This window comes from Pholcus phalangioides, unplaced genomic scaffold, assembly GCF_987345545.1.
Source record: "Pholcus phalangioides strain wild (caught in Gottingen) unplaced genomic scaffold, Ppha-v1.0 ptg000004l_1, whole genome shotgun sequence".
In the NCBI taxonomy this organism is placed as follows: Eukaryota; Metazoa; Arthropoda; class Arachnida; order Araneae; family Pholcidae; genus Pholcus; species Pholcus phalangioides.
Genome location: NW_028301597.1, coordinates 33,633,639 through 33,657,830, shown reverse-complemented (window position 1 = coordinate 33,657,830; position 24,192 = coordinate 33,633,639). Strand labels below are relative to the sequence as shown.

General features: G+C 35.1%; 1 protein-coding gene across 2 annotated transcripts in view; it reads right to left on the bottom strand.

Moving 5' to 3' along the window:
* The window catches only part of LOC149087118 (nucleolar pre-ribosomal-associated protein 1), a 52,800-nt gene extending 28,891 nt beyond the window's left edge, over positions 1-23,909 (bottom strand). Inside the window, exons 1-16 of one of the 2 annotated variants that reach the window (XM_089231364.1) lie at positions 23,741-23,909; positions 21,119-21,264; positions 20,587-20,874; positions 18,252-18,348; positions 15,392-15,474; positions 14,564-14,722; positions 13,053-13,174; positions 12,036-12,231; positions 8,657-8,794; positions 7,834-7,998; positions 7,493-7,586; positions 6,780-7,015; positions 6,246-6,341; positions 4,744-4,876; positions 4,597-4,642; positions 3,743-3,822 (exon numbers count right to left, since the gene is read on the bottom strand). In XM_089231364.1, the coding sequence (XP_089087490.1) occupies positions 3,743-3,822; positions 4,597-4,642; positions 4,744-4,876; positions 6,246-6,341; positions 6,780-7,015; positions 7,493-7,586; positions 7,834-7,998; positions 8,657-8,794; positions 12,036-12,231; positions 13,053-13,174; positions 14,564-14,722; positions 15,392-15,474; positions 18,252-18,348; positions 20,587-20,874; positions 21,119-21,264; positions 23,741-23,816 (2,155 nt within the window). In that variant the 5' untranslated portion in view covers positions 23,817-23,909. The remainder of the gene's footprint in view (positions 1-3,742; positions 3,823-4,596; positions 4,643-4,743; positions 4,877-6,245; positions 6,342-6,779; positions 7,016-7,492; positions 7,587-7,833; positions 7,999-8,656; positions 8,795-12,035; positions 12,232-13,052; positions 13,175-14,563; positions 14,723-15,391; positions 15,475-18,251; positions 18,349-20,586; positions 20,875-21,118; positions 21,265-23,740) is intronic. The other variant, XM_089231365.1, reaches the window with a different exon arrangement.
* Between the last annotated feature and the right edge of the window lie 283 nt (positions 23,910-24,192).

The following is a 24,192-nucleotide window of genomic DNA, read 5'->3' as shown; positions in this document are numbered from 1 at the left end:
GCCCATAAAGAATACTTATGGTTGTCTTATTCTAAGAATGGATAGCTTCTCGATTTACCCCAACATGTTTATCGTATTTCTTTTTAAACGTGTCAATTGTGTTACAATTTACTACCTCCGGGGGTAAGCTATTCCATTTATTAACAACCCTATTGGAGAAAAATTCCCTGCGACACCATAACCTTGCATTGTCCCTCACCAATCGATACTGGTGTCCCCTTGTAAAAGCAGTCGATTGGCGGTGTACTAAAAGTTCATGGTCCATCCTATCCATCCCATTGAAAATTTTGAACACTTCGATCATATCTCCTCGACACCTGCGTTCATCCAATGTAAACATATTCAAAAAATGAAGTCTTTCTTCATAACTCAAGCCCTGTGTGCCAATAAGGACACGCGTAGCTCTTCTCTGCACCCCTTCAACCAAGTCTATGTCCCTCTGTAGGTATGGTCTCCAAAACCTTACAGCATACTCCAGTCCAGGACGAACTAAGCCTCGAAAAAGCGGAAGAATGACTTTAGGAGAACGCGAAGAGACCTTTTTGAAAATGAGACCAAGCATTCTATTCGATTTTTTGACAACCGCTGAACAATGTTCAGAAAACTTAAGTCGCTCGTCAATGAGAATTCCCAAATCGGTGACTCTAGTTGCATCCGGGATAGTGACACCATTCAACTCGTAAGAGAACCGTGGGTTGTTCGAACCAAAATGAGCGACCATGCACTTATCTACGCTAAACGTCATGCTCCATTCATTTGCCCATGCTGCAATCTTGTTTAAGTTGGTCTGGAGCAACTCCCTATCGCTTTAATTTCCGATTACCCCCATTAGCTTCATATCATCTGCAAATTTGCTAGTAATTCCATCGATACCCTGATCGAGTTTGTCGATAAAAAGTGAAAAAAGTATGGGGCCAAGGACACTTCCCTGAGGAACTCCACTTGTGACGTCTGTCCAACCAGAGAATTCCCCGTTCACCATAACTCGTTGCGACCTATCTCTTAACCACGATTCTATCCAATTCAGCAAGTTTCCCTCTATTCCAATCTCGTGTAAACGCTTCAAGAGTTTGCCATGTTGGACCCGATCGAATGCCTTCTGGAAATCAAGGTAAACAACGTCGACATTTTTGCTCTTACCCAAAGCCTTAGTCACGTAATCATAGAAGCAAAGGAGGTTAGTTACACATGACTTCCCCTTCCTGAACCCATGCTGATTATCCGACAATACATTATTCTCGTCTATCCACTTCACAAACTGCCTTTTGATGATAATTTCCAAAATTTTCGAGAGGGAGCTCGTCAAACTCACTGGACGATAATTAGACACCACTTCTCTACTACCCTTCTTAAATATCGGAACAACGTTAGCCAGTTTCCAATCTCTCGGGACGATACCCTCAGCAACACTACTCCTGTATATCTGTGCGACTGGCCCCAACAATTCATTAGCACCTTCCCTGAGAACCCTGGGATAGATATCATCTGGTCCTGGTGCTTTGCTTGCACATACATTTCTTAGAAGATTTAGGACCTCCACGTCTTCCACTTGAATATCGTTGAGCGTTTTATTACCCCATGCAACACCCGTATATCGAATATCATTATCTCCATTAAAAATCGACGCGAAAAAGTCATTGAAAGCACTACACATGCCTACATTGCTCTCTACTTTTGAGCCTCCTATCGAGAGGGGGCCAACTGTCCCCTTACATCCATTATTGACGTATCGAAAAAATGATTTTGGGTCAGAGCCAATGTTATCTGCCAACCTAGATTCAACTTGCTTTTTACTATCCCTTATCGCTTTCTTCAACAGTCTTCTTTTATCAGTAAACAATGATAGGTCACCTCGTCCACTTTTATACTCTCTGAATGCTCTTTTCTTTTCAAGATAAAGGTTCCGCACGCTATCCGTGAACCATAGAGGGTGTGATGTACAAACACGCTTTTTTCGAACAAAGGGTATGACGTCGTGCAAAACAGAGGACAGCTTCGTACTAAATTCTTCCCATTGACTTACCACCCCTACTGATTCCAACCGGTCTTTGAAAACTTCCGCTAACCTTCTTCGCAAAACATCAAAGTTAGTTCTCCGAAAACAAGGAACCAGTTTTTTGTTATCAACCTTACCCGAGGAAAAGTTACAGTGAAATCTGACGATACGATGATCACTGGAAGAAAACTCTTCCCCCACCGAAACATGTTCAACTAGATCCTCAGAACTAGTAAGAACTAAATCCAAAATAGCAGTACCCCTAGTGGCTTCTGATACATGCTGATACAAAAAATTTTCGAGCACCAACTTAAGAAAGTCTCTTTCATACTGATTTCCAGATGAAAGGTTCTCCCAATCAATACCCGGGTAATTGAAATCCCCTAGTATGAGAACCCTCTTTCGCTTACACATGTAGGAAATTTCATCATGCATTTTGGCGATATAGTTTTGATCCCTATTCGGTGGATTGTAACAAACCCCAACAATAAGCTTATGACGTCTTTTGTTCTCAAGTTCAACCCATATGGTTTCAATATCACTTCTCTGCACGTTACACTCTCTAGCCTTCAAACATGATTTCACGTATATCAACACTCCACCCCCTTTCCTATCAGATCTATTTCTCAAAAAAGTATCGTATCCGGAGATGTGTAAGAAAGATTCATCCCCATCGTTTGCTCAAGATTCTGTAATGGCTATAAGATCCAAGTCCTCCACAACTATCATAGTTTCTAAAAAATCTTTCTTATTACCCAAGCTCCTGGCATTTATTAACACACATTTTAATTTGCCCGGTGGTTTGTTGTCAATCGAGAAGCCATCCAAGTCAGAGGTGGGTAATTCCCCGTCAGTACTGTTGTGATTATCATTAACTAACCCGCATTCCCGACTACGTGGTCTGGGAGTAAAAAACCTGACCTAAGACTATCGTAAACCTCCCAGACCCCTCTCTTATTTAGATGGATCCCATCCGAACGAAGCCACCTATCGGTAAATGCGGGAAGCTCCAAGAACGTGACCCCAAGTGAGGAGCAAATGTCCTTCAGGCCTATATTGAATTGGTGGATCCTACTCCTATATCCCCTACTACCCCTTGGCAGCACTGGAATCACTGCCACATCTGAACCCCCCTCCCTAGCGGATAAATGGTTTTAAAAATGGTACGTGTAAAACTGCATGATCCAACGAACCTGCACAATAAACTGATCCTCGCAACACATCAACCATTGCTCTGGCGGCCCTCCATACTTAGCTGGAACTAACAGCTTACATATGAAAATCATAGTACCAGATCCCATATAGTGCAGTCCCATCCCTCCATTATAGACACGAAGATCCGGGTCATGCCCATATAGACCCAAGAGTTAAGATGCCTTTGGTTCTATGGACGGACCTGATGGATTCTGAAAGAAATATTTGTCAACCATGTTTCACTTTTAAAGCTTTTCGCTTCACAGCTCTCTAGGACTCCCTTCACCACCTGTCGTGGATCACCTTTCTTCTGATTTTCTCCTGTGCCCCCTCCCCCTCCAGAATATCCCAGGACTGCAAGGCCCAACTACAGTAATTTGGAGAAAGTTTTTTCTTTGCAAATTGATTTTATTTTTTCTAAAAATGATGCCCAGAAGAAGTCAATGGCTCTTCAGTTCTCAATAAAATTGAAATACCTGTATTTCAAACATAATTTAAACTAATAACACTAAGTTTGAGTAAAATATAAATATAAAAACTTTCAACACTTACTGTCAAATTTCTCTTCATTGTTTTCATTTTGAAAGCTAATTAATTTCAAAGCAGCAGATATCATATTGCTGTATGAGCTACTGAAGAAAGAATAATCAATGATTCAGGTATGGAATACAAATAGATGGGTTCTCTATCATTTACATTAAGCTCTATCTATGCATGAATTGATATTAAACATAACATATAAATTTAATTTTTAAAAAATGCAACAGAAAAGTAAAAAAAAATAATAATTTTTTCCCCTTTAAACTAACAAACTTGATATGCAGTCAAATCTTGATATAAGAACCTATGAGACTGGAGAAATCACTTCGTAATAACAAAATTTTGTTATAAAGGAATTCCAGATTCTTACATTGTTAATATGTAAACTTATCTGGGGAATTAGAAAAGTTTTTGCTTAATGAATTTTTGCTATAATGTTATTTGTTAAAATGGGAATCAACTGAACATCAACTACTATACATTAAATGCAAAATTTCAGAGGACTTTGGAACTTACTCATAGCAAATAAAATCAACCAAAAAAAATTGTCTAGTCAAAATCATCATTTTTATGGGAATACTTGCTCATTAATATAAACATTTTTCAAGTTAGATAGTAACAATGTCAAATAGTTTTATTTAGAATGTTTTTTTCCCCTCCTCGACTTCCATTATGCCGAAATACTATTCATTAGATATTTGATTTGTAAAAAGCATGCACAGCTTAGTTAACCATTCAATTGAAAAATTTTGGACTCAAGATTTAAATTGGCTTTATGTTTTAAAAATTAAGCTAACTGAAATTTATGCATGAATCACAAATATTCAGTGAAAAAATTCATTATTAAATATAAAAAAAATAATTACCAATCATCCTTGTCAACTACATCAATAGTTTCTTCTGAAGCATCACCTAATCAGAAAAAAAATTATTCATATAATATGAAATTATTTAAATTTTATTCATTTTCATCCAAACAGAAAAGTATGCAAGTAATTTAAGATGAAACTGACCAAGATTGCTGATCACTTCATTTAAGAAATCCTTCAGCACAGTTTGATGCTCTTCACTACACATCTTCAACACTTTCATCCATATTTCTACCTCTCTCAGCTCACCTTTAAATTTTGGCAAACTCTTTAGCAACTGAAAGAAAAGAAAGTAATATTAAGGCCTTTTAAAATATGTATAATGTTGTTTCATGAAAGAGTAAAGCAGTGGCACCCCACCCCCGAATGGAAACGACTCAGCACACATAATCTTTAGAATGAATCACAATAGTGATTATTCAAAATAAACACCAACATGAGAAAACTAGAGATTCCACCAAAAAATGTAGGTTTAATATCCCAAATAAAAAGTTTTTGTTTAACCACTTTAAAAGTGTGTTCACATTTTGATATGAATGGTAAAAATCAAATGGTAATAGACAATTAAATTATTATTACCAGAACTGTAAACCAGACTCAAATGGTAGTTAACCAAAAACTATGAATTTTGAATATCTGAAGCCTTTCTGCTTTTTTCAATCTTTGCCTTTCGTTCTCTATTTGCATTTTCGTTCTACCTTCTCCTCTCGGCTCTCAGGCCATTTCTCATTTTCCAGTGTTTCATTCTGCTTCTCCAGCTGTCTTGGCTCAGCTCAGAGTGATCGATGAAGGATTTTCGTGAAGAACGCAATCATATCTAAAGCCTCATACTCAATATCTAAAGCTTAGTTTCCCAAACTTTTTGTTTCACACATCAACACTCCCTTCAAAAAAAAATTTCTCATCTCCAAACTCAAGAAAACCATAAGATCCTATATTATGCCCATAGATTCTACTGCACACTATTGTCCACTTTGAAAAACTGTGACCTAAGAGGATTCCACTTTGGCGTCAATATGATCTTTCTTGTTCCTGGAGGCATTTTAAATAGGATCAGGACACATTGATGCATTAATCTGATCTCAAAAACATAGTTTATAGTACACTTCCCATCTTCAAATAATAGGTCAGTATGATAAATATATTAATGTGAGAATAGCACTTCAACTCATATTTCAACATCTTTGTTTTTCTAAATCATCTTCCAACATGATAATAATTCATTTGAATTTTCTATAAGATTAGTTACAAGAGCAGTCTGATGTGTAGTATACTCTTGATAATATGACTGCGCTAGTCTGGCCCATATTGTAATCTGGTGTTTGTAGATTTTTGGAAGGGTTTTCTTTAAGCTTAGACAAGGAAAACGTCTATGAAAGATTAGTGAGAGTCTGCTGTATTTGTAACGTTTACATGGCCTCCTTAGCCATCAGATCTCAATAAAATTCAGTTAAACTTCGAAGCTTAATCTTCTCGTTAGATAAAAATTGTGTATGACTATGATTGTCACCACCCAACTTTTAACTGCTAAATCAACATAAAAACAACTTAGCACCATATCAGATTTTCAAGAGTTCAAAAATTCAACATGCTTTTTAAAAAAACTTGAAATCTAGGTTATAGCTAAATCAAATGCACTGGATTACCTGGTAGATTAATTTGAGAACCTGGGAAGCAATATCAGGATCTTCAACCATCAGGAGCAGATCAATCACAAAAGCTAACGGTGGCTTTCCTAAACTCTTAAGTAAAAAATTTTTAAAAGATTAAAATAAAATTAAAACTATTCCTGGAACTGATGTTAATCTCTAGAAAGGTTCACATTTTGTGATAAGAAAAAACTATATCCACATACTCAGATTAATAAAATAAATTAACAATAAAATAGGATGATAACTTTTAGTCAAATTATTGTCTTAGCAGAAAATCTTGTAAATCTCTACATGATTTATAGAAATGGAGAAGGAACGATTAATTTTATACACATTCAAAAATTTATTTTGGATGTAGAAATGGGAAAAAACTCAAATTTTTCTTTATGAATGACAGACAAAAAACCATGTGTTAAATAAAGTGGGAAAAACAATGGCACATTAAATGTACTTTTGACACAAATAAAACATCATTCAAATAAAGCAGTTTACAAGCTAAAATGGAGAAATATTTCGAAAAAGACATACATCAGACCATTCAGATGTTTGGATGAAATCTTTACATGAGAAAATGTCAATCAACTTGAGATGCAAAGAGCACATTTCTTCTTTTGATAATTGAGATATACATGATTTGAGACCACAAAAGAGGTAGTAGAATGTGGCATCTACATTACCAGATGAGGTTTGATGTAAATAAGAGAAGAGCTTCAAGGTTTCAAGAACTTGGCATAAACATTCAAAATAAGTTCGCTTTTCAATACCTAAAAAGTAGAAAAAAAAACTTCTTTGAACCATCATAATTTCTTGCCAATAATCCACACATGCTTAAGAAAAAAAGTCATATATTCAGTGCAGGCAAATTTCTGCACAAAAGTTACTTAGTGATAAACTATTACAATATATGCTGGAGACTGATATCATTCGAAAAAATTTGCACAAAGCTTTGGAATTTCCTTATTTTTGTGTAATGTGAATTAACAGGAAATATTTTTCTGTATCATGTCTCAAGTATGATAACAAAACTGTTGTGAATTTAAAGGTAAGTAGAAAAAAGTAGAAAGCAATGATAATAAATTTTAATACGTTCAAAATAGCCTTAAAAAAACACTTGTTAAAATGTGATACGCAAGTAAATATGGCTTTTACTTTTGTTTCAGAATTTTTTATAGAAACTTGAGCAGAAATAAATCTTAAAAATTGAAAGAATAAAAATGCCCATCTAAAAATAAATGTTTTACCTTGACAAGTATCATCATCTTGTGTATTAGCATCAGTATTTCCTGAAGTGATTTGGAACCAATAATTCTGGAAACATTTGACATCTGGTAAAGTCTAAAAGACAAAAAAATGAACCAACAAAAATTTTCAACCAAAAAATTTGAATTTGATCAAAAATTGACTTCAAAACTTTTACAATATAATTTCTGAAGATAACCAAATTAGAGTATACTTTTATCAATGTCCAAAATATATTTAAAAATACACAAAATATAATATTGAACTGCCACAGAGAATAAACTTTTAATATCAATAACCACTTAAGCAATTTCAAAACAATGATTAAAAAAAAAACACATACAGATTTGATAAAGTCGATGAAAGACTTGCAAAACTCCTTTGATTCAGACTCAGCTAATATAGTTTTTCCTTCAATTGAATCACAGAAATCAAGTACTGATTTGACTTGTTCCAAAATCACTGATACATATTGCAGCAGTTCGTGAACAACAGATCGAGGACTTTCCTAAGGAAATAAAATGTAAATAGGTTAAAACATAACATAGTTGTTTACTTTTTGCATTTTCTTTCAGAAAATTACTCTAGAACATAGCCAACTTCTCAGTGTTTGAGGGCAAATATGATGGTCAGTTGGAGCATTGCAAGCCTCACCAGGGACAACACTCTGGTGTGTAAGTGTACCAGTAAAATCACCCAGAAAACTCTACTAATTAAGTATAATTATGATCCAGCATAAGTAATATTGTTAAAAACGAGGAATTTAGTCATTAAAATTTTAACCTAGGCACCACTTTTCTCAGCTAGTAGATGAAATGCTTAAAAAATTAGTCCATTCAATTACATCCATAGTTAAAATTTTACAGACGAAAAAATTTTCTTAATTTTTTTTATCCCTTGCTCCTGATTTGGCAACTGGTGGGGGCCACACAGGCCGGGGAATAGATGTCCAAGGAATTGATTCATGTACCGGTATACTTCGAGAGTTCTATTTTTGGGATAGAAAGTGTGTCAAAAGCCAGTTCTGTGTATAGCATTGCTTACCACCTCATTGCTTATCACATTGTCTTAATGATGTAAAAAGTGGAAAAAAAGCCGGGAAAAATACTTATTTAAAACTTGATGACATTATTTGATAGCAAAAATAATAAACTACAATGACTTACTTTTAAGCAGTTAACCATATCACTAGATGAAATCACAGGTGGAACAGAAATAGCTTTAGCAATTGCTATCATTTTTGCCACTGGCTTTTTCTCCCCCGCCTTGAAAAAGCACCAGACATAGTCTTGGGATTTTATAACCTGATGGGTTATAAAAAAAAATGTATTGCATGGACAAAGCAATTGACTTTAAAATCAAAACAAATTGTATGCAAAAATAAATAAAAATAATACCAAAACAGACACTAGCTATAACCACAGCTTATGTTATTATTCAGTTATTGCAATCACTTTTGCAGAGTAGGGATCAAATGTACACCACAACATAGCAAGAACTTTTAAAGAAAACAGATCAGGTGAATTTTGTTAGTCTATTGCCACAACTACACTACAGATGTACTTTGTAAACATTCCAGCGAGAGATTTCTGTTGAATTGATGCATGCTGGAATGTGTTGCATGAATAACATGATATTTATTTCTGAGGAATGCATATTATGCATTCATGAAGTGCTTCCATCTGGTCTTCAAATTTTGAAATAGCAACACAGTAGATTATTTTTATATCGAACCTGAATCCTCAGGACGAGAGTCCAGCATGACGACCGCACAGCTGCTAGGAGGTTCCACTGTAGAATGATATCATGTTCCTTACGTTAATGACGAGAAGACAGTAAGGGCACCTTCTTCAGTGAGTTAAAACCTTCTGGAATCAACAGGTGATGTAGAAATTAAAAAAAATTTCAGACTTGACCAGCTTGACCAAAAGAAAATACACTGCTGGCCACCCAAATTGCAACACCAAGAAAGACAAGAGATATCGCAACAATATTTATTTTGTAGATAACATGTTGACCAAGCATCAAATGATTAAATTTATAGACTTCTGTGAAGTGTGGTTCCTGCCAAAATCAGTAGCCAGAGTAGCCGCCATTGTTGGAGATCACCGCTGCCACACGCCTCGCCATTGATTCAAAGAGACTTTTGATGTGTTCTTGGGGTACAGCAGACCAAGCAGCTTCCACGCGTTGCCAAAGTTGATCTGGTGTGGCAGCTGGGGATGTAATCTGGGTCAATCATTGAGCAACCATGGACCACATGTTTTCTATCGGCGAAAGATCCGGAGAGCGAGCTGGCCAGGGAAGCAATTCAATCTGGCGATTGACGAAGAACCTTTGCACAATGCGTGCCACGTGTGGTCGCGCATTATCCTGTTGAAATATGGCTGTGGGCAAGCCCTGAAGGTAAGGAAGGACAACTGGCTCCAACACCTCGGAGATGTAGCGTTGGCTTTTTAAAGTACCGGCAATGCGTACTAGAGGAGTGCGAGAGTGATATCCAATACCGCCCCATACCATAATACCCGGTGCAGGACCAGTGTGGCGGTGCATAACGCAGCTGTTCAGCATCCTCTCTCCACGGTGTCTCCAGACTCGAATCCGACCATCGTGGTGTTGCAGACAGAAGCGTGACTCGACATTAAAGACAATTTCATTCCATTGTGCCGTCCACATCCTTCTTTCATCGCACCATTGGTGGCGGAGACGTCTGTGGTTCTGCGTCAAGGGTAGACGAAGCAATGGACGTCTTGCGGACAGACCACTCTGCTGTAAACGGCGTCGAATGGTACGCGCAGACACTGGATGATGCGATACAGACTGAATGTGCTGTGCTATGGTTCGTGATGTGGCTGAGCGATCCGTCACTGCCATACGCAAAATACGCCTGTCATCACGTGAAGTGGTGCACTGAGGTGGATGCGATTTGAACACGTCGGTCCGTCGTACCCTCCTGCATCCAACGATCACATATCCGCATTACAGTTGTTTGGTTTCGTCCAACACGACTACCGATTTCCCTGAAAGATAATCCACAATCTCGGTAGGCCACTATCCTTCCTCTGTCGAACTCGGACACTTGATCAAAAGATGATCGCTGTTTTCTAGGAGGCATAATTGATCGTTTTTTTGAAAAAACCACAAGAAAAACACAATTGCCGTACTTCAAATCGTCGAAATCTCCAAGCCTTAAATAGCGCTTTGAAGTGGCGCCACAGGCACGCGTGATGTGCGTCTGCGCTGAAATTCTAATCATTTGCATATCTCACCTCCGCTAATGCATGTTGTAAATTTCATATTATTTGCATGCTTCCTTCAGGGTGTTGCATTTACGGTGGCCAGCAGTGTATTTCCACTGAATTTCTTTCAAAATGGAACATTTCTAAAATTCTAATGTGGATAATTCTCTAAAATGTTAATCAAGAAACATAGTACATAACCTTGTTTATCCAAAAATCAATTTTCCAAACAATTCGGTCAATTGAACACCTTTTCAACCTAACTCATTTTCAGTTTTCTATAGTCAATGGTGCTCAATAGTTGGTATTTCCTTGGAACTTGAATCCTCTTTTCTCCAAACTCGATAGCTTTTCTCTATTGTACAATAATTCACTTATAAACAAGTGCACGTACTGTACCTGTGAGTTATATACATGTAAGTACGGGCAGATCCGGGTACAGTGTATGTAATTATAAATGATTGACAAGCAAACAAACTTGTGAATAGGAGCAGATTTAGCTGTCACCTTTTTTTTTCATCTGACGAATTCATCTTAAATTTAATTTATTCCCTTGCTTCATCGAATTGGTTTCGTAATCAATTTTCCGAACTTTTCACTTTTCTGAACACTCCCAGTTCCGATGTGTTAGGATAATCGAGGTTCTACTGTATTTAAATATTCTTCTACCATTCCAACATGCTACCTGTTGGGCTAATTTTTACTTTTGCAAAGCAAATGTATTCCAGAGGAATACGTTTTTTACTTCTACTGTAAATTTAGCAAAAGTGGAAAGTGTTCTCTTTAGAAAGTAAGCCCCTCAATTGTCCTCCTTGTGACCCAAGCCAAGCATGATACACACACACATCACAGCACTGCATTTGTCACTTTGGGTGCCATAAAAAAGTCCTAATCAGACAAATTCATTGCAGGCAATGATCTAATGAAGGAGTTGCTACCTGTTTGGAGGACTGCTGGAGAATAACTTTCTTCAAATTTCTTACACCTGGCAAAACAATTAAGCTTGTAAAACATTGGGAGACAATTGTAAAAAATGGTGGTGACTATGTTGTTATCACATAACGCATGCACACAAAAAAATCATTTTTAAAATCTGAGTGCACTCAGGCTTTCCATTTCTCTGTAATATTTTATGTGTCAAGCAGTACCAAACCAGAGATGTGTTTATGACAAAGAAAAAACAGTCACAATAAAAAAATTCATTACACATACATATCAGAATATATTCGGATTAACATCACATAATCACAAAAAAGGAAGAAAAGAAATATGAATACTATATTAATACAGAAAACAATATAAACACCTTTTTAACAAGGTTGATAGCTTGCATCCATGGCTTTGAGGGACGAGGAACCAGACTATCTTTCATAGATGGAAGAAAATACTTTATTTGGTCAGGGCAAGTTTTCACAACTTCAACTAGTAATTCAGACATAAACTCATTGAAATATGGATTGGAAAATGATGCTAAGATATTAGTCAGGATGTGGTTGGGATTCCTAAAAAACAAACAATTTCAATCAGATTTCAAACATACTTCAAAAATATTAAGAAAATTGTTGTGTACAATAAGAGTCGGGCAATAAGAACATAGCACATAATGCAGTGATCTCTCACTTATGCATTGGTGCAAGGTAACAAGGAAAAAAGACGAAAGTGTGAGAGAGGCATACAAGTGTACAGCATTATTATGCTACAGTAAAATCCCTATTAACAGACACCCCTTAGATGCGGTCACCCCTCTTTTACGGTCAAATAACAATTTCCCCTTGTCTAATGAAAGCATGCATTTCAAACCCTTGATTAACGGTCACCCATCTTTTACAGACAAATTTTTTGTCCCCTCAGTGTCTGCAAAAGAGAGGTTTTACTGTATATCTTTGACTGGGAGTGTAGAAAATAGTCTTTTAACTGAGAGAAACATACAAGTGAAAGATCACTGTATGTGAAAGGAAAAGAAATTGCAGAGAAATCACATTCCTAAAATTGAATGATTTTATATTGTACAAGACATCCATATAGAAATTGAAAAGTATAGAAATGAAATTTCAGAAATGTGTAAAGAAAATATTTAAAAAAATTACGATGAAAGTTTCTCATTCTGAAAACACATATGGTGGATTCTCTCAAAACCAGACACACAAGACCAAAAATGTTGTAACAATTTTTTTAATGAGTGACTCATTTTGTCAGCATTCATAGTAAAAATGAGTTATGTCAATTATAAAAATGATACCATACTTTACAGAATTAAAAAAAACACTCCTAGCAATTCACGGAAGTCATGCAAAAGCAAAACAATCTTCCAAGAAATACTTACTTCCCTGATGAACCATATGTTGAATCATGGAATATTATTCCTGTCTTGAAAGAACAACATAGTGCTTTCATGAACTTATGAGCCATTTCTTGAACAGCTTTGATATCTGATTCATCAGCTTTCTACATATATTACAAATAGAGAGAAAAAAGAAAATAAGTTTTGTTCAGGTATTCAGTTATATTACTTGTGTCATGCAGAATTTTTTTTAAATAAAAAATATCTATGAATATCTCAATATTTCTTTAATAAATAAAAAAAGAATCAGATTAGGCAAAAAAAATTGTTTTAAGCAAAACAAAGATATACACATTCCCACAGTCCAAAAATTTTTTCACACATCTGGCTCATTTATTTAATCCTTAACTTTTTTTGCAGTCCAAATATATTAAATAGTAAAATTTAGAAAGAAACCATGAAATGCACAAAAACTGATGGAAGAAGTAAAAAAGGACATGAGAAAACAAGAGTTTTTAATATAATTAACATGATGATTAAGCATGAGTTATTTTGTGATTAAGCTGAACAATTAATTAGCTGAATAGTTACTTCATCATGTGTCATAAAATGATACCTCGGCTAACGAGCACCTTGTCTTACAAATATTTTGGTTAACGATTTTTTTGTGATTTTTCTGTCTCAGATAATAAATACAGATTCAGATAACAAACATTTTTGTTGATGTAGATGAATGTGCTAACTTAAACCAGCAATGTCGTGAGCTGAATTTTCGCACATCCATCGTCAGAATTAGTCACTCGTGCTGATAAACTGATAGACTTCAGAATTAATTTTTAAATATATCTCCATTTCTCTTTCTGAAAGTTTCCAACCATTTCATGAAATGAAATGCATGAAAGATTCAGCTAAAAAAATTCATTTAAAAAACCCCATAATTTCAGAGCACACACTCTTTCGATGCAAGTCTCTTGTGAGGAAGACTTTTTTATTCCCTTTTGAGGAGAGCCCAGCATCAAACTGAACAGCTTCAAGATTTTAGGAGCTCAACTTTTTCCATCGGCATGTATCACACACAGTAATGAACTGACTAAATCAGAAATGGATGGGGACACCTAGGACTTGGACTGGGTTGTGTCAACAACTAGCTTTAGTCTACTACAGTTGATGTTGGTTGCATACATAGTGTAAAATAAAATGATCTTCAGTATCTCATCTTCCTGTAAATTACCATTTATCTAATTTTAAAGCTGTTCATTTTACTCTTCAATCAATTTGTCTTTCTTATAGTGATCTTTGGTGTTTAAAAAACTTATTTTTAAATTTTGGGCTATTTCTGGAACAAATTAAACAATTTTCCATAGAAATATATGGGAAATCATGTTTTGGCTGACGAAAATTTCAGAATGAATTATCTTTGTTAGCTGAGGTATCACTGTATTGCTAATTAATTTGCGCATGCCAAAATATTCTGTGCCCTGAAAGCTATGCTAATGATAATAATTTATACCTCTATACACATGGCAAAAAAAAAAAAAAACCAATTAAATTACTAAGGATTGTGGCTCTCCATCATTTTCTAACTTCCTTTTGACACCTTTACGTGGCACTTTAGGGCCATGCCATGCATAAAGCTGTATTACATACTTCAGCGTAAAATCATTGAAAACTCTGATTTTCATAGTTTTACTGATGACACTATTATTTATCACCTATAAAGAAATAAATAAAAAACCATCATAAATTAATATGCAAAACATACATGACAATGACACAAAAAAAAAAAAATTAACAAATTAACACATGGTTTCCAAAACAGGTGGCAGATTGCTATGACACTGGGGTAAAGAAACTAATAAACAGATTTAATAAATTTTGCAAAAATGATGGCCATTTAGGTAGAAAAATAACTCTTGAACCAGTGAATAATTTTTAGTAGACATTTTTCCAAACAAAAATGTTTTGAAGAAATACCAGTACAGTTGTGTCTTTATTTTCTGAACACACCTCACATATAAATTTTTGAACTTTTTTGTAGCATTTATCTAGATCGCATAGTTTTATTTTTAAAACAGTGTGATCATATATTTGTTTTATACACACTTATCTGCAATTTTTTTGAGAAATCTTACAATACAGTGATACCAAATACAAATACAACGCCACAACAGGCAACAAGGTGGCTGAGAAAAAGATGCTCATAACAAATATGGATGTCATATATTTCAAAATTACAGCAACCCAATCATAAACTAAAATTATAAACAATATATACACATGATAAAACAATGCCCATAATGTATTTATGGTTTTCTTATTCTAAGTATGGATAGCTTCTTGATTTTACCAGTTAAGAAAGAAAATTTAATGTGGTAACTCACTTTAGCGTATAAAGTTTCAAGGAAGAACATTATCATAGATGCTCTGTCTGAAGGTAATCCAGGAAACATAGCATTCAAGAAGCCTGAGAAATGTAAACAATGTTGATATTCACAAAATAAGCATTCAATAATATTCAGAATTAATGAAATATACAAATACATATCTGGAATCAATATAATGTTTAAGGACTAGACCTACTTTTTTTTTTGGGGGGGGGGGGGCACTACCAACACAACTAAACAACACATGAAAATTAATTATAATTGTAATTATTACTTGGAGAAAGAACCTCTAACACACTGGTACATGCCAGAATGTGCCGTGTATGTGTTGGGCATCCAACATAAAGTTTGTTTCTTAGTTCTGTTTATGTGTAAGTGATGATATCTGTCTTCCAAATTCAGAAGTGACGACATGGCAGGTTATATTTCCTGGGGAAGGGAGGGGGGGGGCACTGACAGATCGGAGAAGAGCAGTGATTTGAGTTACTAACTTTCAATCAATTGTAATTGATAAAACATATAAAGCAGACATGCCAACATTGGCTTAAAGTTTGTCAGTAGAGATGAATGTTCAACTTTGCCATGGAGGGGGGGGGGGACCCTCCACGACAACTTAATCATAGCACAATAAAAAAAAATATCACTGAAATTTTTTTAAAATTTTAATTAAAAGTTTGTTAAATATACTGGCACCTAGACGGCTCAGGCCATAGGAGGCCCCCCCCCCCCCGAAGCAACTTGTCAAGTCGCCAGCTTTAATAATTCATGAACATTCAATGCTATCCAACATGCATATGCCCTTGTGGGTTGTATATACAGATATCTAGCAATTTTAGATTCCCCATTTTCTTTGTATCACAGAACTCACTGCCCCGCACCTACGAAAACATTCTTTCCAACACCAGTTCTGTGAGCTCGATAATGCAAATGAAGCCAGGTGAATCACTCAAAAACCTGTTTTTAGCCCACTGTGGGACGGCTTTACAGATTGCCTTGCACCCACAGACAAAAAAGATCAGCTCAGAGATTTGCAAGCAGTTTCTGGGCTATTAGGACATGGTCCAAGAGATTTTCTTCCTTAGCCGAGATGTGCCCCGATGAGTGCCAGAGAGGAAATGACACACCCGAGTGGCGTGGTGGTAAAATGCTCATCTACCACTGTGAAGGTTGCTACCACGGTCCCGGGTTTGAACCAGAGAGAGGATATAGATAAGATATTTTCCCCTAACAAACTTGAGGCGACCACCCAATAGACAGAGCCTTCATTTCCAACCCATCTCATTAATGGCACTAAAGTGCAATATAATGATATGGCCCGAGTTGATGTTTAGTGAAGCAGAGAGGAAATGACCTTGACAGCCAATTGCACGACACCACATGCAGCCAATCAAAGCACGACACATCTACACAAGCCAACCAATGAGGTTCTTCTCTGCGGCTGAGCAAGAAGTGCTCTCAGAAGTGCGTGTAGAGAACAAGTCGATGACAGTAGATGTACGAAGCATTTCTTGCTTGCTGGGGAAGACTTACGTCTGATTAACCTCAGATGATGGATGCCACAGATGCGGACGAAACGTCAGGAAGAAAATCTGTTAGACCATGGCCTAATAGCCCAGAAACCACTAGCAAGTCATTGAATGACTCAGACAATATTTATGAATCAGCTCAGAGTTTGTCTTCTCTCGAATCCACTCATTCATCATTATAGTAAAGATCGGCGAAGTTTTAAAAAATAATAAAAATAAGTAAAACACTGAAAGAAATTCAAAGACCAGATTTTTTTTCAACTGATTTCTATAATATTGTGTCTCCCGTAGCTCAGTAGTTTATTGTAGCCGTCCATAGAAACTACAGACAATCCGTAACAGTTCGTAAGTCTGTATAAAGGTATTTTCTTTCAATACAGTAATACCTTGGTTTTTGTCTATAATCTGTTCGAAAACAATCGGCAAAATCTGAAACCAACAAAAACCAAGGTAATTATATCCATATGAATCAATGTAAATCCAATTAATTCGTTCTAGAAACTCCAAAATGATACCAAAAACACATTTATAGACAATAAATGTAGTGTTTAATACCAAAAACAATAAGATATTAATATAAAATAAATATAAAAGACTACTGTAAAGAAATGAGCATTTAATATTATATTTGAATTTTTATACTTTCCTGAAAATTCTTCTTGGCATATGGAAGACAGCGAGGAGAGGAGAGAGAAGGGTGCAGATATTATTGTTTGGAACGGGAATCCCCCACCAAGGACCTTAGTTATCCAGACACTATCTGGGGTCACTTCCCTTCTTGGTCTTTTGACACTAGGACCAGCTTCACAGTCAGTGAACCGACGTCACACAAGAAAGCTGTCCAAAGGGGTCTGTTTCTACGGCCTCTTTAAGACTTCACTAAAATAGGGCAAAACATTATCATTAAACAAAACAAGTTGCAGCCTTCTTTGAAGGGCTGCTGGCTCTGGAAAATTTCTTTAGTTCCATGGAATTGTTCGGTTAGATGTGCAGGGTGATGCTCAGACGAGAAATAATGCCACAGAAGAACGAAAATTAACAATGATGTCATGTGAGCACGGCAACCAATGAAAACGAGACAATTTTTTACGGAAAAAATCAACAAAAACCAAAATGACAATAACTGAAATCAATGAAAACCGAGGTATTACTGTATTTTATTTTGTAGCAAAAATTTCTAATTTTTTATCAGCTTTAATCCTACCCCCTTTCCCCGACATACACCTCAGGATAAAACAATAGTTACATCAATGTGAATAAATCAGATTTCAGCATAATTATGATAGGAAAATCAATGACAAAAATCATTACAAAAAGAAGTGGATAATTACCTTTTACTTCCATGATTCGTCTAATTAGACCATTGTCTCCAAACACGAATAACAAAAGCACAACATTCATGTAAGATGCTCTGATATTTTCTTCTTGCTGAAATAATTGTGAGTTTGATTAAAGGAAATAAATGCTATACAAATCTATGAGTTCATATATTAAATAAAAGTTTTTTTACAATAATATTGTTTTTTAAATTTATTTTAACGTGAATCATAAATAATCAGGGATCATGTGCAGCCAAAATTTGAGGGTCTGTTTTTTAAACCTTCCACAAAATTCTGAATCTGAAAAACTGACCTTCACAAAATACAAATTAACAAAAGCATAAATTTGAAATTTTTTGTATAAAATTAATTAGCAGAAAATTTTGCTTTCTAAAAATTCATTTTCATAGAGTTATGGATCATTTTCACAAATGAAATGAAAATAAAGAAAATTTTTTCAAAAACAGAACTCCATAGAAAAAGTCTGGACAGACCCAAAAATTTCCTGTGTGTATCATACATAAAAAAAAAAAAAAAATCTGAATTTCTTGGTAAAAATTATAGACTGCAGCACCAGCTTTTCCTGAGTGGTTGAAATTAAAATATTTTTAAAAATAATTTTTTTATAGATAAGAAATGGAGTATAGTGAGTACAAGAATTAACATTGTTTTGTTTTCCTTAAAAAAAACCCCTTTTTTATTATATTGGTGAATTATATTTCATAAATTGGTTGTATAAAGGTAACAACTAGACGGTTGCATATGAGGATTATATGTTAATGATATATAGGATGTTAGAGGTGTGAATGTGAGCCAATCTCCAGATTAAAAAGTCTTGCTACACAGAACAACAGGTCTACAACAGTATAGATATTTAATCATCACACTTTACTCATAGTTTGAAAAATAGATGGCAGCATTAAAAGTTCACAAACAACACTGGATACACATTCAGACTGTTGGGTTAGGGTATAGTTTCTCAAACTTTTTGTTCCATCAGCCCTCCCCCCCCCCTTCTTCAAAATTCATTTTCTCTCATCACCCCTAACTAAAGTGAGCCCATAGGATCCTATGTTGTACCCGTAGCTTCTATCGCCACCCCTGGACCATTCCATTGCCCATCAGGGATGATATTTCCCACTTTGGGAAATACTGGGTTAAGGTTTCCAGATTTGAAAACTACTTGTACTACTACTACTTCACTAAACACCAACTCTGGCCATATCACTATATTGCAATTTACTGCCATTAATGAGATGGGTTGGAAACGAAGACGTAGTCTATCAGTGGTCGCCTCCACCTCATTAGGGAAAATATCTTATCTATATCCTCCCTCAAGTTTGAATCAGGGACCATGACAGCAACCTTCACAGTGGCAGATGATCATCTTGCCAGCACGGAACTTGGGCGTTCAGATTTGAAAACTAAAAAAAAGATGACCACGTGACGGAAAGGATGGCTAAAACAGAACCACTAAGAAGCAAAAACAGAAAAAAATAACCAATACTTATTCTTTTTTTTTTGCTTAAAATGAATTATTCTTACAGTCTGGTCAATGTTTTATGTCCTTTGCCTGGAGCATAGCGAGGTTTTCTTTGGCCAAGATATTTGTTTTTCATTACATTTGTTAGCATTTTTACAGGCCTTCATAGCCTTGTTGTGGGGGGGGGGGGCTGTTACACGAAGCATGGGTGTGCTACTTTGATGCTGACTGCTGAAGCTCGCAGTACTGCCAGCTGGCTTGTGGTAGTTACCAGATGCACTTCGCAGTGTGTGTCAAACACAAAGACACTTTATTACATTTCTCTGAATTGTGTCAGCCTAATCCAAACCGTGGAACAGACCCTTCAACTCTCTTCCAACACACAAAAACTCTCATGCCACTAAAGAGATATACAATAAGTTTCAGAGTAAAAAAAAATTCCGGGGGGGGGGGGAATTTTGGAAACCTGAAAAGGAGGACAAAAGAGTAAATTTTCTGAAACATAGGAGGACACTTAAAATAACTTCAAAAACGAGGATGGCTGACAATTTTATGTTAGGTACACACACACATGTGCACAGTTCAGATACAATTCATTTAGTAATAAATTGCCCATGGTGATAGACCGGAGCTGTGCTCAGTTTCAAAGAAATACAGATATACAGGATGAATTTTTTTTCAAAGCATCAAAATTTGCATGCACAGATTATATACAGAAAATTATGGTATACGTAATGAAGATATCTTTCAGTGTCTGTTACTCTACATCTATATGTCAACTGATAACTAAGACTGCACTTAAAAGACTAAATAGTATCATATAACAAATGTAAATCTGTTCAATTAAATTCCTATGAATCTTACCCAAGGGTTACTTTTATTGAGCAAGTGCATGAAGTAAGGGCCAGATAGATTCATTTTAGAGAAAATGCTGCTGGCAGCTTGAGAACCTTGAGCAACCATACTGGCAAGCAAATTAAGAACACACTTGACTTTAGCTGTTTTTTGCCCCAACTTCACAAATCCAAACATTGATTTAGCACCATTGTTTAGAATCTCAGTAACTAATGAAGTACCGAGCATTGAGTATACGTTCAAGTCACTTGCGATTCGAGCCAAGATACAGGTCAGAGCTTTCAGTAAAATTAGGCCCTAAAAATAGAAATAAAAAAAATTATATACATATAAATGCTTTCGATTGCAGTTTCTAAATACAGTTGGCCCTGCTTAAATGGATATCAATGATTACATGAATGAACACCAGGGGCTCTGCCAAAAAATTTCTAAGGTTTCTTTTTCAATTCAATCATCAATATTACACTTGTAGAACAGCAATATGATACTGAGTCTGTTGACCACAAAAAAATGAAAATAAAAAAACATAATTATCACGTACATCTTTTGCTGATGAATCTGAAAGTATTTTGGTCAACTCTTTGAGCTCTTCACAACCGCCTGAAAATTTGATGTACTCCTTGACAACATCTTGCTTGCTCTGATCAGCTACATATTCTTCAGCACGTGAAACAAAGTCTTTGAGACCTTCCGAACAGAATAAAATATATATATACATATAAAAAAAATAAGAAATAAACACTTACACACACATATACAATTTAGTTATTTTTTTCATTAAACTGAACCAAGATGTGCATAAAGCTTGATTAATTAGATAATGCTAATAAAATTGCTGTAATTTTCTGTGTTTAGTCAGTGGATTATAGGCCTATGTTGAAAGAAAACCCTAATTTTCTGGTTTGGATTATATACTATTTGCAGCTTCTTTTTTTTCCTGAGATATTAGAATAAAAATAAATATTTTTAAAAATGATTCATAAAATATATTTTGTTAAAGATAACAGATGGCGTTTATATGGAGAGAGAGAGAAGTAGAATAATAAACATTTCATGTGAAAAAAGCATGACCAACAACTGCTTTCGTTATCTGTGAACGAAATTTGCAAATGTATATAGGAGGACATTTTTTCTCAGACTAGCAAATTTAGTAAATATACAGTAAAACCTCCCAACAACGGCTACTAACGGGATAGTGAAAATGTAGCCGCTGTTATTAGGAATGGGAATTTTATTTCTGAAAAAAAACTAAAATTTGAGGTATATGTAACATTTAAAATGATAATCTGTTCTGTAATTGACTACGACTATTATATAATTTAGATTATATTAGAATTTATTATGTTGATACTGTAATCTATGTACATAAAATTGATTTTCTGTCCGTGTGTGTATGTATGTTCTCTATACAAATCTACAATTTTAGATTGATCATTGCCAAATTTTGCATATATACCAAATGGGACCCGACTTGAACGATAGGCTACTTTAAAATTTAGTCAGAGCAGGGCAAATGCCCCAAATGGGCAAAAAACTGTCCGGCAACAATGGTTTTTGGGCCTCAACAATCACTTTCTGAACGTTTACTTTGGTTACTGTGGTTCCCTAGCAATGCGTTTAAAACGTGTTTTATGCCTTTACAATGGTTTATCATTTCTTCAACGCTGTCAGTATATGTATGATATTTATGCTTTTATAATGGTTTGCCACTTTATTCAATCCTCCCAGTTATGAGAGCTTTTTGAATAGACACCATCATCAGCATCACTTTGAGGGTAAGGCAAAGGATGATCCCCATAGAAATCAGTGTTAAAATGCCAATTTTAATGTAGAAATGCGGAAATTTGGTGGGGTTTTTTCTGTCACATCAATAATTTTGAAAATTGTATTAAATACTCGATTTTTGAAATATTGAATTCGCTTAGAGATAGATATACGATTAAATATGAAGTAATTAGCCCCGGACCTACTTTCAAGCTGGATATTCATGCAATAACATTGATTTCAACTTTTTATTTATATCTTCTCAAGCATGAAAATTAATGTCTCCGCGAATTGTCTTTTGATATTCAACTGCATAAATTCATATAGTTTAGGTTGTTTTAAAATTAATTATGGGCCCATAAAAGTGCATCGAAGAAATTCCACAGCTTTAATTAAGCATTTTTTGAAGCAGAAACAGGCAGAGATGAATAACTTGAAGTTCAAATGGGGGAATCGAAATACCTAGCACCCTTTAAAAAAAGAAAAAAATATATATATTTATTTTTCAACGTTTCTTTAAATCTAGATTTGTTTTTTTCATGAGTCGCGTAGCATGTCGCCATATTGGTGAACTTGGACAGGGTTTGCAATTCCCTCAAAGAAAGAGGGAGGTATCACGTGATCCAAAAAAGCCTCATTGAAAAAAACCCAGGCAACGCCGGGTATTATAGCTAGTACTATAATAAAATGAATTAATCGACAGGGTTGCAACTAGAGGGCAACAGGCTGGTCTCATTCCTTGGGCAAAGGATAAGAGGGAGCGACAATTTATATCCCTTTAAACTCTTTTTCAACATTACAAGGGGGCGCCAAAATAAGACAACCATAAGTATTCTTTATGAGCATTGTATAATATTTTGTCATGTGTATATATTGTTTATAATTTGTGTTAATTGCATTTTTAATTGGGTTGCTGTATTTTGGAAATATATGATATCCATATTTTTATGGGCATCTTTTTATCAGCCACCTCGTTGGGCATTTTGCCTGTTGTGGCGTTGTATTTGTATAAAATATGTGCTTGCCCCCGGCTGACCAAGCATCTGGTTGCGGCCTTGTAAACTGATCTACATCACTATTTTGGCATCATAAAATTTAGGCTTGCAGTGCTGAGATAAGACACAACAGAAACGAATTGGCGAGAAAAATTGACATGGATCAACACAGTGTACTATCAACTAGATAGTTGAATCATAGTTCAAATTGTAATCAAATCAGGTTTTTTAAAAGATAACTTAGTTTTTTAGTAGTAAATGTCAAAACACTAAATCACTTTTTTTTACATTAATTTTGTAGACTGATCGATTAGCCATTTTTAACTTGAAGAGAGAGAACTTTTTTTCTTAAATATTATCACACAAATCTAAGTATAAAATGAAAATTTAGTAACTCAGCATACTTTCATTAAAATTTTCTTTTTTGGCGAGGCTTTTGTAAAATGTTTTAACACAAAACGAGTTTTCACTGTTCGTCATTTTCGATGTTATTGTTTACATCTAGGAAAATTTTAACTTCACTACCACGTGGAAAAACAAACTTGACTTGACTTGACTAACTATTATTCTTCTGACTCATGAAAAACGAAGATTTTGGTAATATTAATTCACTTTGCTCTTCTCATCACGAATACTTTTACCAGTAAAGGTGAACATTTCGATAGATGCAAATAACTGTAATTTTCAAAATAAAAGTTTCTATTTTTTTCCATTTTCATTTTTATTAAATTTATTGGAAAAAATACAATTCCTTGATTTATTAAAACTTTTTTTTTTTTATTTGCAGCTCAAGCCGTCCGTTTCCGATCTATACTCTGAAACATGGAGGAATGAATAACAGGAGGTGACGCGACCA